This window comes from Conger conger, chromosome 2, assembly GCF_963514075.1.
Source record: "Conger conger chromosome 2, fConCon1.1, whole genome shotgun sequence".
Taxonomy (NCBI): Eukaryota; Metazoa; Chordata; class Actinopteri; order Anguilliformes; family Congridae; genus Conger; species Conger conger.
In genome coordinates this window covers 28192900-28208766 of record NC_083761.1, presented here as the reverse complement: position 1 = coordinate 28208766, position 15867 = coordinate 28192900, and the positions used below count along the sequence as shown (strand labels likewise).

General features: G+C 38.9%; 1 protein-coding gene across 1 annotated transcript; it reads left to right on the top strand.

Moving 5' to 3' along the window:
- The first annotated feature begins 3525 nt into the window (after positions 1-3525).
- LOC133122037 (homeobox protein Hox-B2a-like) lies at positions 3526-5673 on the top strand. The gene is made up of 2 exons (XM_061231701.1): positions 3526-3940; positions 4671-5673. Exons 1-2 carry the CDS (start codon positions 3529-3531, stop codon positions 5381-5383), a joined length of 1125 nt encoding a protein of 374 aa, XP_061087685.1. The 5' UTR covers positions 3526-3528; the 3' UTR covers positions 5384-5673.
- Positions 5674-15867: the final 10194 nt, after the last annotated feature.

Below are 15867 nucleotides of genomic sequence, written 5' to 3'. Positions count from 1 at the left end.
TTTGTTTTGTCTTAAGCACAATGTGTAAAACCTGAAAACTTGGATTAACCCCGTCACCGCACTTCTATGATGCTCTTTCTTTCAACATGTAAGGCTCACGTACACTTGGCAATATTAATGTTAAGGGCCGTATTTTCCTCTTTCTCTTTTCTGGACTAAACGTGAAAACAGGGTATATTTTAACAAAATGTATGTCAGAGAAATTAAACAAAAGTGAGAGGGTTTAGAAATTCACTAATGTTTTCTTTCTTATCGACATCATTGTTGCACTTAGAGTTTACATTTTAATGGTTTAAAAATATTTTGAAACGGAAGACCTCCAATCAGCTCAATCCTGGGCGCCTTCCTGTATGCGTGTTCAAGTGAACATTTATATATATATATATATATATATATATATATATATATATATATATATATATATATATATATATATATATAGTTATATAGTTATATATCTATTTATTTGTTATAGCCAATATTTTGTCTTTTTTGGTATTATTTATCCTCTCCAATATTATGTATTTATATCAAAATGTACTTTTTTAGTATTTACCTGTTATAAAAGACGTGTTCTTGTCATTGTAATCAAATTTAATTTAGTTATAGTATTCTAGATATTAGTAGCTTTATGTTACCCTTGTATATATAAATAATGTAATGAGTTACATGGGAGGCATGAGGACGGAATCAGACTGACTGTTACTGCATCGTCGAGAATTAGCTAAACCCCTTTTTGAGAATCTTTGTTCTTCGTAGTTACTTTTTTCCTTGCTAAGAGTTGTCTGTTGAGCAATTCTTTAATAAAATTGTTATTCAGTTTTATCTTGTCTTTTGAGCGTCAAAGGCTTTCTCGTATATTTTCACATATTCTTAAAAACTGTCTCACACTAATTTATTCACGACCGAAGCCCACTCTAAAACACTAGCATACATCTACTGGTTTTATACATCACGCAGTAAACACATGCACGCTGAACATGAGCTTTGTTTTCCCTCCTGGCAATGTCTTCAGTCAAGAAAGATCCTGGGACTTGAGTGACTCTTTACAGACGTATATGGGTCACGTGGTCGGAGGCAATCGCCAGCTCCACGTCTGTCAGGAAAACAAAGAAAACATGGATTTAATACAGATCTGACAGAGAATTGACAGAATCTCAACTATTTTAAATCAAGAGTTGCAGTATATGCGTACTTAGGCCTTTAATATTATTGAGAAATAGTGCTAGTTTATATCTGTCAGAAAAAAATACTGTTAGTGAATAAACTTCTCTTCGTTTAAAACATACTTTAATATTGGCAATGCTGTTAATACTACTTAGGATAGGTGAGCAATTTTAGGCCTCTAAAAGCCTATAATGATCACTGCATTTATCAGCACACTATTCTTCAACGTAGGCCTATGCTATAGTAAACACCTCATCAGTACGGTTTAAATTGAAGGAAACACTTTAATAGTGCGTGGTTCGTGCAGCACCATTTTCTTTCAAACATTTTTTAATAAAAACGAAAATCGTCCACTTTAGGCATAATCCTTCTCTCGATTTTTTGTATGTAGCCCATTCATTAATTTGCATCGACTGTATAGATCATGCAAGGAAACGTTTTGAAATTGTGAATTTTGAAATGGTGAATTATAATTTTCCACCACCAAATCACTCAAAACCCAAACCCCCCCCCCCCCCCCCAAAAAAAAAAAACAGTATGCTAATTTCGTCGATATAAAGTCATAGCTGAATACACCCGTTATGACTAAAAAATATTTTAGCTACATTTGTCAGTTTTCCTATAGGCAGGCCAATATTAAGTCGCTGAAAATTTCGCCTTTAATGTCTGTTGATATAAAGCATTGCACGTTTAAGTTAGGCTACATAATTAATCATAATCATCGCTAATAACGTGAAAAGGATATAAAAATGTATGAACATAAATACGTACATAGCTTACATACATACATACATACATAGTGCTACATACATACATACATACATACATACATACAAAAAAGCGAAATAGCTGGCGCGGTTTGGAACAGAAGAGGATGATGATTTCACATGTTAAGTCACAGAGTCCTTCGTGTTTCCCGGCTCCCGCGAATAGCTGCCCGGCGGCTACTTTAGCCTACTTCAATTCAAAGCCTCCGAACACCCACATACATTTTCCCCTTTTTTTCTCTCAAGCAAAGCGAAAAATATATGTGGGGCAGGAGTTTCAAAGTCTACAAATGTACCAGTACTAAGCACAACTAAGAAAATAATATTAAAAAAATTCAGAGTACAGAAGCAATCTTGCACATCTTACGAGTTAAGATATTGTTATACATCTTGTCTAAAAGAACAAATCAGTTTAGAAGAAACAAATGTGTAACTCCATGATGCAAGAGAGCGGTTCCTTTGTTATGACCAGGAGTAGAGGGGATACATTCTTGAGGGTGGTTGCAGCTTTTGCTGTCAAGCGGTTTGCTGAGAAAAAGATTGATCACTGCTATTATTTCACCACTTCGTAGCTAAAAATATCTTCCTTCGCTAATCATTTTCAAACCTTGTAATAACTATCAACATTTATGAAACATATTCGCATCCAATGTCGATTTTCTAAATCCACTCTAGCAATTACATTTTGATGTAAATAAAACTTGCATAACCCTACTTTAGGGATTCCAAGTTAACAGGACCTCTCAACTAACATTTGACAGTCTCCGTTGCAAACAAGCCCGCTTTTGTTGCTGACAACGTAGTTGTCCCTTCCTTAAATATTAAGACCCAACTTAAATGCGATAAAGGTATTTGAAGACTCATCTACAACACTTACACTATAGACTGAGTCTTCATACACTGTCCAGTGTCGGATGCCTTCGTGGAGATAAAAATAAAGCAGTTCAAAGAATTGTAATCAACGTTTTTCTATCATGCGCAACCACAGCTCATATTTGAAGACAGATCTCAGGTTCTTGCTTTACGGGACTGACACTCTGTAGAAGAAAGTTCTTTATGGTTAGAATGTATGTTCGTCTTGTCAGAACTTTTAAGATTAATGACCTGCCTTCATACATGTCCTGTTTGCCATATTGTGTATGTACTCTTACAATCACCCCTAGGTGCTAAATTGTAACACGGTGTCGAGAAACAGCAAGCGAATCCCCATTGTTTGGAATGAAGCGCCACACACAGCCTCCCACACGATGTTGCGTTTAGAGACACATGGTCACCGAAAGCCTTTTAATTGGAAAAATTACCTCCTTACCAGCGGAAAGAAAAATTCAATATCCAGTGTTTTAGATCAATTTGAGAAAATAATGTATGCCTTTTCCACCAGGCCGAGAATTACCATTGGTCAATTTTGATCATGTGACCAGGAATTGGATGCAATTTCGCCCTAGTCTTCAGTTTAGAAGACCATGGTCCCCATACGCCAGTAATATCACTATTATACACAATTATTAAAGCCTGCAAATACACAATAGCGGGGCGTTATATCTTTTGTATTTATTGTTTTGATACCACACTTGCTTTCTGATCAGGAGAAGCGATGAATTTTGAATTTGAGAGGGAGATTGGGTTTATAAACAGCCAGCCTTCCCTCGCAGAGTGCCTGACGTCTTTTCCCGCTGTCCTGGAGTCATTTCAAACTTCATCAATCAAGGACTCGACATTAATTCCTCCTCCTTTTGAGCACACCATCCCAAGCCTGAATCCCTGTTCTAGCAGCCAGGCGCGACCGAGGAGCCAAAAACGACTTTCAAATGGCCTCCTGCTCCGGACGGCGGCACAGCAGGGCCCAACACCGGCGGCGAACAACGGCCCGCCTGCACCCAAGTTCCCATGGATGAAGGAGAAGAAATCATCAAAGAAGAGCCTGCAAACGGCAAATGCAACCATCGTCTCCTCCCCCACTTCGGCTTCCTCCGGCTTAGCAGCTTCGGGGTTGGAGTCTCCGACAGGTCGGTAGTCGAAATACATGTTGCCTTTTATATTATGATTTTCCTGGCTGTTGCTACTGTGCGGTTTTATGGAGTATTTGTCAATACTAAGTAAAGCAATACATTTATACACCATTGACTGTGCTGTGATTTAGCTTTTTGAATTGTTTGGTTTAGCGGCAAGATGTTGCACTTTTTGTAACTATTCCAACCTATTAAAGCGAAATGCTCTCAAAACATGTAGCAATGTAGCAACATTTAATGACGTCAAAGTTAAGTAACTTAATTTTCGCGAATCCTTGTAAATGCATGAAATAACATTGGTCTGAAAGAACCTGTACTTTTGAAAAGAGATGGGAACTCATGCATGATATTAAACTGTAACTTACTACTTGGTTATAGACAACGCTTGTGACAACAAAACATTTTGTGAATTGAATTAAATAGAGTGAGAATAGCATTGCATTGATTACTTAATATATTGAATTTAATTTATAAAGCACGGAGTGACCACACTGGCCGTTAGGATACAGGGAATTGGGAGGCAGAACGTGTTTACACTAGACAGGCAAATACCATGTTTATTTGTACTCATTTATGATATGAGTTTTGGCTAGCTGCTATCTCAGAGAATGATTTATGTCTTCTTGTGAGGGAAAGCATGGGTGGCCTTTACTCATATTATGTGTGATTTATTTCACACTTCCTCATTCTAATTATCTTATTGCCTTCTGTGATCATTTCATTTCAGAGGCACAGAATGGTTTGGACAATGGAAGTAGCTCTCGACGACTTAGGACAGCCTACACAAATACGCAGCTCCTGGAGCTAGAGAAAGAATTTCATTTCAATAAATATCTTTGCCGACCGCGTCGAGTTGAAATCGCTGCATTGCTGGATCTAACCGAACGGCAGGTTAAAGTGTGGTTCCAGAACCGGAGGATGAAGCACAAGCGACAAACGACGCATCATAAGGAGGGACAGGAAGGGGAGCCCAGTGGGTTTGAACTCATGGAAGGAGGTGTTGCAGCCTCTCCTTTTTCTAGCCAACATTTGGACACGTCTGGCTCTACCCTCTCGGAAAACGAGACGCCGACTTATTCCAACAGCAGTGACAATAACCAGCCTACACCAGAGAGGACACAACCAACCATCCAGAAGCGTACATCAGCTCCGGACAAAACTGTGAGGTCCCCCCCGTATCCAACGCCCACTGTAGATAACCTTCCTACAATGGACGATGGCTGTGCATCTGGCCCAGATAATTCGTTTTCAGAGTCACAGGATGCTACCTCCCTCCCGGATTTGAATTTCTTTTCTACCGACTCCTGCCTACAGATTTCGGACACATTGTCGCCTAGTCTACAAAGCTCGCTCGACAGTCCAGTAGATTTTAGCGAAGAAGACTTTGATTTGTTCACGAGTACCCTTTGTACTATAGATTTACAACATTTGCAGTTCTAGCTCAGAAGTAATATAATAAGTAATAGAATAACAAGCCAATATTTACTTTAGTTGCAAGGTTACATTTTAGTTATGAACTGCTTATAATCTGAAAACTAAACAAATTTGTGAAACATGTAAACATTTAATTGAAGTGTAATTGCATCGGGACTGCACTGTGCAGATGTCAGCTATTTAATTGGTTTGAATTTGTTGTATCTTATTTGGATTAATTTATGGACCACATAGGAGAGCGGCAAAAGGTCAGTGTAGCCTAAACTCAATCGTTGAACTCTCAGGAAAAATATCGGATAGCTGAACTGATTTTAGTAATTCAGGCGTTGTCCCTCTCTATGAGTTTTAGAAATACTTTATTTATTGAAATTCTTTAATAGTAGATTTCAAAGTATTTATTGTACATTATTTTCATAGTTGAAATAAAAGAAAACATTTATAAGCCGGATAATGTGTGTTTTGATTTTAAGATTGTTTTCCAATTACGCGAATTGTAGTCCCAATTGCTTATGTTTACAATAAGGCATATCTCACCATTAATAAGTTATATCATTCATGCCTCAATATAGGAATTTAGCTTCGCATTGTTAACCTATATCCTGATGCTTTTGCTTTTCAATTGTCCGTTTAAAAAGAATCATTGCATCTAGAATATTGCTCTCTTCCTTCCTCTTCAATAGAGTAATGAGGACATAAAAAAGCAGCTTCCTGTTAGCATCTATTCATTATACGAAACTGATTCTATTTAATATAAATATTTAGTAGATTTTATGGAACTATATTTCATAATGTTCTCGGAGAAACGAAGCAAAATGACAAACACGAATGCAATGCGTGCTGTCCAAATTACAGGCCAAGCTAGGATAAATCAGAAAATATCTGCCGCACTATTTGGGCAAGCGAAATAAAGCATTTGTAATTCAGCCGTTATGTTTCAAAATATAGGCATATGACTGCTCAGGTTTGGTAAAAAACTGGCTGAAGGTTAACAGCCAAGAGTTATTAAATTTATATGTCTACTTTTTTCTCATGTTTTCTTCATGCGCGCACAATTCATACATCAAACTACTTTATGAATTAAGGGAGGGTCATGGAAGAATCAATCGCCTTGACACAAAAATAAATCATATCACGTCGTTACTATATCATCGGCGTCTCAACCTGGCACGATATGAATTTTGTAGGTGGTCCAGTTTAGTTAATATTGAGGCCAAAGAACGGTTCGTCTGTAGTTGTAGTTGTAGCTGGTTATAAAATGGCGGTTAAACCACAATGGGCGACGTGAACAATAGGGGGGCAGCCATTATAGAACACATTAGGTCAGGATTTCAGACGATTGCTTAGCCTAAAATATTACTTTGTGTTCCTCACCACGGTTAAAGGACTACATTAAATGAATACCGCGTAATAGATTACGTATAGCCTATAGAGTATTTCAGCATTGAAGATGCAATCAGAAAAAGAATTTATGAACTGTACTAGTATTTACGGGATTGGCTAGTCTGGCTAGAATAATAGTCTTATTATTGAATAGGTTACAATAGGCTAGTCACTGTTATCACGTGAATTATCGAGGGATTTGTTGAGGAATAACCATTATTATTATTATTATTATTATTATTATTATTATTATTATTATTATTATTATTGCTGTTGTTGTTTTATTATTATTTTGATTATTTTATGTATTTATTATTAGTATCATTATGCTATTATTACTATTGTTATAAGAATTATTATAATTATATTATGATAATTATTATGATGATGATGATGATGATGATGATGATGATTATTATTATTATTATTATTATTATTATTATTATTATTATTAGTAGTAGTAGTAGTAGTAGTAGTAGTAGTAGTAGTAGTACAAGGAGGATGTTTGGATCATTCCATTGATTTAATGCCGGTACGAGTATTAGAGTAACTCAATTTTAGAAGGTTTCAGGGTATTAAAATTGTCCTTTGCTAACTTGTTGAATGTGAGCCTCAGAATAAGTTATAGAAGCTATAAAAAGCTGTAACCGAGAAATTAGCTAGGCGTTATATAAAGTTCACTTTGGGTAAATGCCTGAGTCCATTTCCGCTGTTGATGGAAGACTTATTTATGATGAGGGAAATCAGCTATCTTCGCTCCTGTATAACCGCTGACATCTTATCAATAGATATCTTTTAGTCCCTTCCTGCTTTCAGTGACAGGTACGAATCAATCGTCGGTCTAGTCGGACCAAACTGACCATAGTTCGACCAACTCAATATCTTGAATTGACAACTGTTCACCATACTACGAAAAATACAGCATGAGGGAATAAATCATTCTGTTCATGAAAGTAAACTAGGCTATTCCTCGCGTCAGAAATATGAGCAATCGAGCTTGAGAGCTGTAGGCTATACGCTATTTCAATTTATCGCATTTCGTGTTCATGCGGATTAAAAACATAAATAATAGTTATTGTAAACCTAGCAAGTTGTTGCATTCAATCCCACCAAACAATGCGTGGTCCTCCAGGTCTACTGCAGGAAATGTGATGTCTGTTCCAATACACATAACGTTCTTCAGAGGCTTTGGAATTCTATAGGCAAGGCAATTAATCGAAGAAAGTAAAGTAATGGCAATGTCCACACCATAATTCTGTGTGAAATGACCTCTCAGAGTTTATATGCGTCCAAAAAGGATTATTATTATTAATATTAGTTAAAAGTATTCTAGTTGGTGGAACTGATTTCACACAAAACATTGTATGCCAGCACATTAGATTTTACATGTAGGAATTACACCCCCTTTTATAAAGAGTCCCTCCATTTTAGTGGACCAAAAGTAATTGGACAGTGGGCTTATCAGCTGTTTCTGATTAGTCAGGTATACTGAATCACTTCCCTAGTGCAAGTATAAGAAGGATTTCAGTAGTCTTGATTCTAGGCTTTTGATTACCTTTGGAGTACCTGTTGTTGATGTTTGTCAACATGAGGACCAGAGTTGTGCCAATGACAGTCAAAGAAGCTGTCATGGGGCTGAGTAATAAGAAGAAAAATAATAAAACAGTCAGAAACTGAAAGAGTTTGAAACATCATTAAGAAGAAAGAGTGCACTGGTGAGCTCAGTAACTGCAATGGGGCTGGTAGGCCAAGGAAGACTTCTACAGATGACGCTAGAAGTCGCACCATTATGAAGAAAAACCCCAAAACATCCTACAGATGAAAAACACACTTCAGGATACAGGCATGGATGTGTCAGTGACTACTGTATGCAGGGGACTTCAGAAACAAATCTGCAGAGGCTAAACTGCAAGATGCAAACCACTATTTAGCTCCAAAACAGGATTTCCAGACTACATTATGCTGAGAAGTACCAAAAAGGGCCAAAAGAGTTCTGGAAAAAGGTCTTGTAGACAGAAGAGACCAATCAGAGTGATGCGAAGAGCAAAATGTTGAGGCTAAATGGAACTGCCCAAGAACCTAATTTCTGAAACATGGTGGCGGGGGTGTTATAGTTTGGGCATATATGGCTAACACAGGTGCTGGCTCACTTGCCTTCATTAATAATGCAACTAATGATAGCAGCAGCAGAATGAATTCTGAAGTGTGCAGAATGATCTTATCTGCTCAAGTTCAATCAAATAGCTCCAAACCCACTGGACGCGGCTTCATCTCACAGCAAGGCAATGATCCTAAACATACACCAGTGCTCTATTTCTTCTTGTTGCAAACAGTTTGTTTCAGTAAGCATATTTTTTTGTGTAACTGTTTTTCCCAAGGTGCCCAGCGGAGCAGGAGCTGTGGGCAGAAAGCCCCAAATTCAGGTCACTCACTCAGTCACTCACACACTCAGGGATGCTGTTTCATAGGTTGTTTTCACTCATGTGACACTTGCACAAGTGTTTATAGGAACTGGAGAGGGTGGGAGGGGTTAGGCAATGAAGCACCTGAACTATGGTTGCTGAGTGCAGAACAGCTTTTTGCCCATTTACTTCCATGTAACAACCCAAGCTGATTTAATAACCAAAGAAAACCTAATCATTCACATTTTTTAAGCAATACATTTTATTATGTGTAGTAGTTTGTGACTGTTTTGGTCCAGACATTTTAGGTTAGCTTTAAGTTACGTAGCTAGCTGACTTAGCACCGTAAACTGCATTCACTGCACAGCCTATATGGCTAGCTTGTTGGCTACACAGCAGCAAGGGAAGTTATTTGCTTACATCACAGCTGGAACTTTGAAATATTATTGTTCTGCTAAGTTCATTCTTACACAGATCGTTCTGATGGAAAGTCTCTGAGATGAATTTGTGCTGTTGTATTTGGTACACATGCATTTTATTAGCTACTTACAGCCTACAGTGCTCCATAATGTTTGAGATAAAGGCCGATCATTTATTTATTTGCCTCTGTATTCAACAATTTAAGATTTGTAATAAAACAAAAAATGTGGTTAACATTGTCAGATTTTCATAAATGTTATACATTTTGGTTTCCCCATGTTGAAATGACAGTGTTTATACATAGTCCTCACATTTCAGGGCACCATAATGTTGGGGACACAGCACTGTTCTGTAAGTAAAAGTAGTCATTTTTAGTATTTCGTTGCATATCCTTTGTATGCAATGACTACTTGAAGTCTGCGACATCTACAGATGCTGGGTGTCTTCTCTGGTGATGCTCTGCCAGGTCTGTATTGCAGCCATCTTTACCCCAGGCTTCTTTTGGGGGCTAGTCCCCTTAGGCATATGAAGTCATGCTCAGATGTTCAGATTTTTAGCTTTGTTGCTTTAGCAGTATGTTTGGGATCACTGTCTTGCTGTGGAATGAATCGGCGGCCAATGAGTTATGAGACTTTCGCTTTGACTTGAGCAGAGAGGATGAGTCTGTACACTTCAGAATATATTTTGCTACTATCATCAGCGCTTATATCATCAAAGTGAGCCATACATGCCCAAGCCATAACGCCCCCACCACCGTGTTTCGCAGATGAGGTTGTATACTTTGGACAGTTTTTTCTCTCCTCCATACTTTGCTCTTGCCATCACTGTGACATAAATTAATCTTCATCTCATCTGTTCACATGACATTTTTCCAGAACTGTGGCTGTTCTTTTAAGTACTTCTTGGCAAATCCTGGCCATCCTGTTTTTGCAGCTAACCAGTGGTTTGCATCATGCAGTGTAGCTTCTGTATTTCTGTACATTAAGTCTTCTGTGGACAGTGGTCATTGACAAATCCACACCTGGCTCCTGAAGAGTGTTTCCGATCTGTCGGACAGGTGTTCAGGCATTTTTCTTAATTATGAAGAGAATTCTTCTGTCATCAGCTGTGGAGGCCTTCCTTGGCCTGCCAATCAATGTGCTTAGTAAGCTCACCAGTGCTCTCTTTTGGTAAGGTTTGGCCGATTTCTTTAACCATTTTATTCTTGTTTCTCAGTCTCATAATGGCTTCTGTGACAATCATTGGCACGACTTTGGTCCTCATGTTGATAAACAGCAACAATACTTTCTAAAGGTGACCAAAAGACTAGAGGAAAGACTAGGTACTGAGATCTCTCTTATACCTGCATTAAGGAGGCAATTAAACACACCTGAGCAATTACAAACACGTGAAGCCATGTGTCCCAAATATTATGGTGCACAATAAACATAATACACATTAACCTTGTTCCTTAACCATTACAGAAAAAGACTTGCCAGATGTGGATTCTGGCCCACTGTGGGCTCCAGAATTATTGGCACCCCTGATCTTCACAAAAAGTGCTCCAAAGAGCTCTAATCAATAATACAGTTTTTGACATAAGATCTATTTTCCAACATTCATAGGGATTTTTGACCAATCCACCTTTCAGAATCATTGATATCCTTGTGATAGGAATCATTGATTTCAGAATCATTGATCCCCCCTCTTTAGTTCAGGCCACAGGTTTTTCATGGGATTTAAGTCTGGAGACTGAGATGACAATTGCAGAACATGGTTGTTGCAGAACATGGCATGTTGTTGTTCATTATCCATTTTGATTATTATATGCAGTGCTAATAATTCTGGAGGCCACTGTATATACACTCAGTGACTTGTTTTTTTAAACCTTTTTCTGCTGCTGTAGCCCCACTTCAAGGTTTGACATGTTTTACATGAATTACATTACATTATGTTTTGTGTTCAGAGATGCTCTTCTGTACACCACTATTGTAAGGCATGGTTATTTGAGTTACTGCTGCCTTCCTGTAAGCTTGAAGTAGTCTGACCATTCTCCTCTGAGCTCTCATTAACAAGGAGGTTTCGGCCACAGAACTGTCGCTTACAGGATGTTTTTTTTGGTCACACTATTCTCTGTAAACCCCAAAGTCTGTTGTACTTAAAAATTGTTGCAGCCTGTAGCATCATGTCTAAGCTACATGACTTGGACCTGGAAGGTTTTTGGATCAAACCCTGGCATAGCCACAATAAGATCCACCCTTGAGCAAGGCCCCTAACCCCAGGGGATTGCCCCCCTGCTTAGTCTAATCAACTGTAAGTACAAAGGATTATTTTTAAATCCCAGGTAGTTGCTTAAACGGTTATTTATTCATTTTCTATGACCAGAAGTGTATCGGATGTGAGGAACCTCAGTGGACTGCAATATGGTATTATTCTGCCCAACCGAGGCTACTGATGTGTTTAAGTTTTTCAGCTTGCTGGACACAATTAACTCCAACACCTGACAGAAAATTATGAAATGATTCTAGCTAGCCTTGATTTCAGAGGAGAATGTAGGCTATTGCAAATGTAGCGGGCGGCCTGTAGTGTATTGGTTAAGGTACATGACTGGGATATGCAAGGTTGGTGGTTTGATCCATGTTGATGAACAAATGGGTACAGAAATAAGGATATTATATTTTGTGTGCTTTCTAGGCCACATAATTGAAACCTCAGTCACAACTTTTAGCATCTAACTACAGCACAAATTGCCAATGCGTTAGTATACACTCACTGGGCAAGCACTTTATTAGGAATGCTATACCATACTGGGTAGGGCCTCCCTATGCTCTCAAAACAGCCTCAATCCTTCATTGCATGGATTCCAGAAGACATTCCTTTGAAATTCTGTTCCATGTTGACAAGATTACATCACACAATTTCCACAGATTTAACAGCTGCACATTAATGCGGTGAATCTCCGGTTCTACCACATCCCAAAGGTGTTCTATTGGATTCAGATCCGGTGACTGGGATGGCCACTGATGAAAACTGAACTCATTTGAGCCCTATCTGCGTGATTTTATGCATTGTACTGGTGTCAATTGGCTGATTAGATAATCGCATGATTATGTAGATGTTCCTAATAACGTGCTCATTGAGTGTATATGCTGTCCTATATATTTCATTACATTATTGGCATTTGGCAGACACTCTTATCCAGTTGATTAGACTAAGCAGGAGACAATCCTCCCCTGGAGCAATGCAGGGTTAAGGGCCTTGCTCAAGGGCCCAACGGCTGTGCAGATCTCATTGTGGCTACACCGGGATTGCTTACCTAGACTTGTCCAACGGTTTGACAAGACTTATCTGCATTGTGTCTAGCCTACTATACTATCTATGCTATTGTCTGTGTTGTTAGGCAACATTATAAAGTAGGCTAGGCTAACAGACTTCCATCATTGCGACAGACTACGATCTATTAAATAGTGGAATATAGACCGACACTAGGGGGCACAACCCGACTGTTGCAAGAGGACTGGTATTCAGTGGAAAGGCAGCATATATAGCCTACTTCATCAATTGTAATAAATAGGCTATGGAGCTAGCACAGTAGCTGTGAGAAGTTATCGAAAACAACATATATCTGCATTTCTCGGCATTGCGTAGAATTTTTTTTATTTATAACAGCAAGCTAACATTTTCATATAGGCCCAAAACAGCACATGCACGCAAACTATATTTTAATATCCTTATTTATTAACGCAAATGCTAATCAGACACCAACATCATTATCATGATTATTTGCTACTTGTGTAACGCTAATTAATTCCCCACCGACATCAAGGATAGCAGGTGTTGTGCCGAAATCCGACTCCCCATTGCTTGCACCCGTCAATATTCGTATTCTTTTGCGGCTTTGGTTTTCCTTTATTCGTGATTTCCGAACAATTCCTTAGTTGTTTCTGTGGATAGGTTAGGACAATTATGTCACAGTGCATATAGTTACTATCACATTTTAAATGGTGGGTTTTCGAGATAATTCAAGCGACCCGTTTGCGATAACCTCAGCTTGCTGTAGTCGTAGTATTTTTGTTTTACGTCGACACAAATTCACACGTGATGAAGCAAATTAAATCCAAGGAAATTATAGTTATCTAACACGGCGTTGACGCTGTAAAACTATAAGCTACAAGCCCTTGGAAGACGAGCCTTCATTACAGTCCATGTAGATGTATGTCAACCCATACAGAAAAGTTAGAGCCTACATTTAAATAACGTATATGCGAGGAAATTCTAAATCTATTAAAGTATACTGAATGAACTAAAAATGTCTATTACACATGTCGCAAAGCATTGTTAGACTGTGTATACAGTGGGCTCCAGAAATATCGGCTCCCAATATGCACATAAAAAGGTGTAAACTAATAAACAATAGCCTACCGTTATTGACATAAACCTTATTTTCCATCCAAAGTCTTACATTTTTCAAATAAAACATTTCCCCAACAAAACAGGTTTTAGAATGATTACCCCATAGGCATCTTCCCCTTTCTTAATACAAGCTTGGAAATGACATATCCAAAATAAAATGGATACTCTTGAACCATGTCGACTACAGGCACAATCCTGGGCCGCGTTTCCCTATAACGGTGTCTCTCGAAATGTATACCTTACTGAAGTTGTTGACTTCTATAGTCGTGTTCCCCGAACTATCACTTCGGTGGTTGCTTAAAGGTACAATAGGTAAGATTTTTGTGTTAAAACATTGTAAATCCCTTCCTATGATTGAAAAAGGCTAATTGACATCTGCCTCTGCCTGGGTTTATAGTCCTTAAATTCGGGTTTCAAAGTGTAGCCTGCAAATGTAGGGCCGTCAAATGTATCGAAACATTGTACCACTGGACAGCAATTAAAGTTAATTGATTGAAAAATGGTTCTGCCACAGCCAATGGCATTCTGCGAAGACTACGTATCTAGTTATAAAACAATACCAGTTTTTTTTTTTATCGGTAGGAACAAGCAAATTAGCAATAGTTAGCATGAATAATTTACAAATATCCATGTACGATAAAATATAAGCCTGGGCAATACGAACATAGTAGCGATTGCACAAGCGTTGTGCTTCAGGTGGATATTTGTACATTCGGGAAGCTAACTAGGAATCGCTAATTTGCTTGTTATAGCGAACTGGTAGGCTATTGTTTTCTAACTAGATAAGCAATAGTATACAGAATTTCAGTGATCGCTTGTCTGGAGTGCAATTTGGGCAGCTACACGTTCCTTTTGTCTCTTTACATGTTCAATCATCCGTAAACCTTTATTTCTCCCAAACTGTATGGGTCAGGGCGGCACGGATGGTGCAGTGGGTAGCACTGCCGCCTCACAGCAAGGAGGTCCTGGGTTCGAATCCCCGTCGGCCGGGGTCTCTCTGTGCGGAGTTTGCATGTTGTCCCCGTGTCTGCGTGGGTTTCCTCCCACAGTCCGAAGACATGTGTAACCGGGTGCATAGCGGCACGGATGGTGCAGTGGGTAGCACTGCCGCCTCACAGCAAGGAGGTCCTGGGTTCGAATCCCCGTCGGCCGGGGTCTCTCTGTGCGGAGTTTGCATGTTGTCCCCGTGTCTGCGTGGGTTTCCTCCCACAGTCCGAAGACATGTGTAACCGGGTGCATAGATGTAAGGTTCAACCTAAAGTACGCCCAGTCACACAATATAACAGAGGCCCCCTCTACAGTTTGACAATAAGACAGAGACGTGGTCTAAGTTAAATACAATTACTTTATTAAATCAATTCTGCTGGAAGGCAATAATGAGGTTAAGACAAAAGCTCATATTCGTATAAAAATATATTTATTTTGAATGTCAATTTTACCAGAATAAATAGGAATAAAATAGACTGATGTAAAGCTTAAGGATGGTGGGTGACGACGCTGATGGGATGGGGCATACTCACCTTCAGGGCTCCCAATGTGTAGTTACAACCCAGTGCTCTCTCACAGCAAGCCTTACTACAAACAAGGTGATACTATATGTGATTCAGGTGCCATTAACACTTACACACCAACACGTGAGGAGGGTACCCCTATTGACTAACCCCGCCACCAATCAGCACCGAGCCCACCATACAACAACAAGTCCTAAAAGTCCAAGAAATAACCTAACTACAGCCTACCTATACCAGTTGCTTCAATACATGAAAATAAAGAAAATAAAGAAAATAGAAAAGTACAAGAGCGCCTCTAAGAAGCCACACCAAGACGACTCCAGGCACGGAGGTCTAATATAGGCTACACACCACGCGCACCAGCCGCTGCGCACCTTAGGTCGTC

Excerpts from the sequence above, each read along its gene's own strand:
- LOC133122037 (XM_061231701.1), top strand. The coding sequence starts at position 3,529 with ATGAATTTTGAATTTGAGAGGGAGATTGGGTTTATAAACAGCCAGCCT. Across the intron at positions 3,941-4,670 it reads GGGGTTGGAGTCTCCGACAG|AGGCACAGAATGGTTTGGAC; the intron begins GTCGGTAGTCGA and ends ATTTCATTTCAG.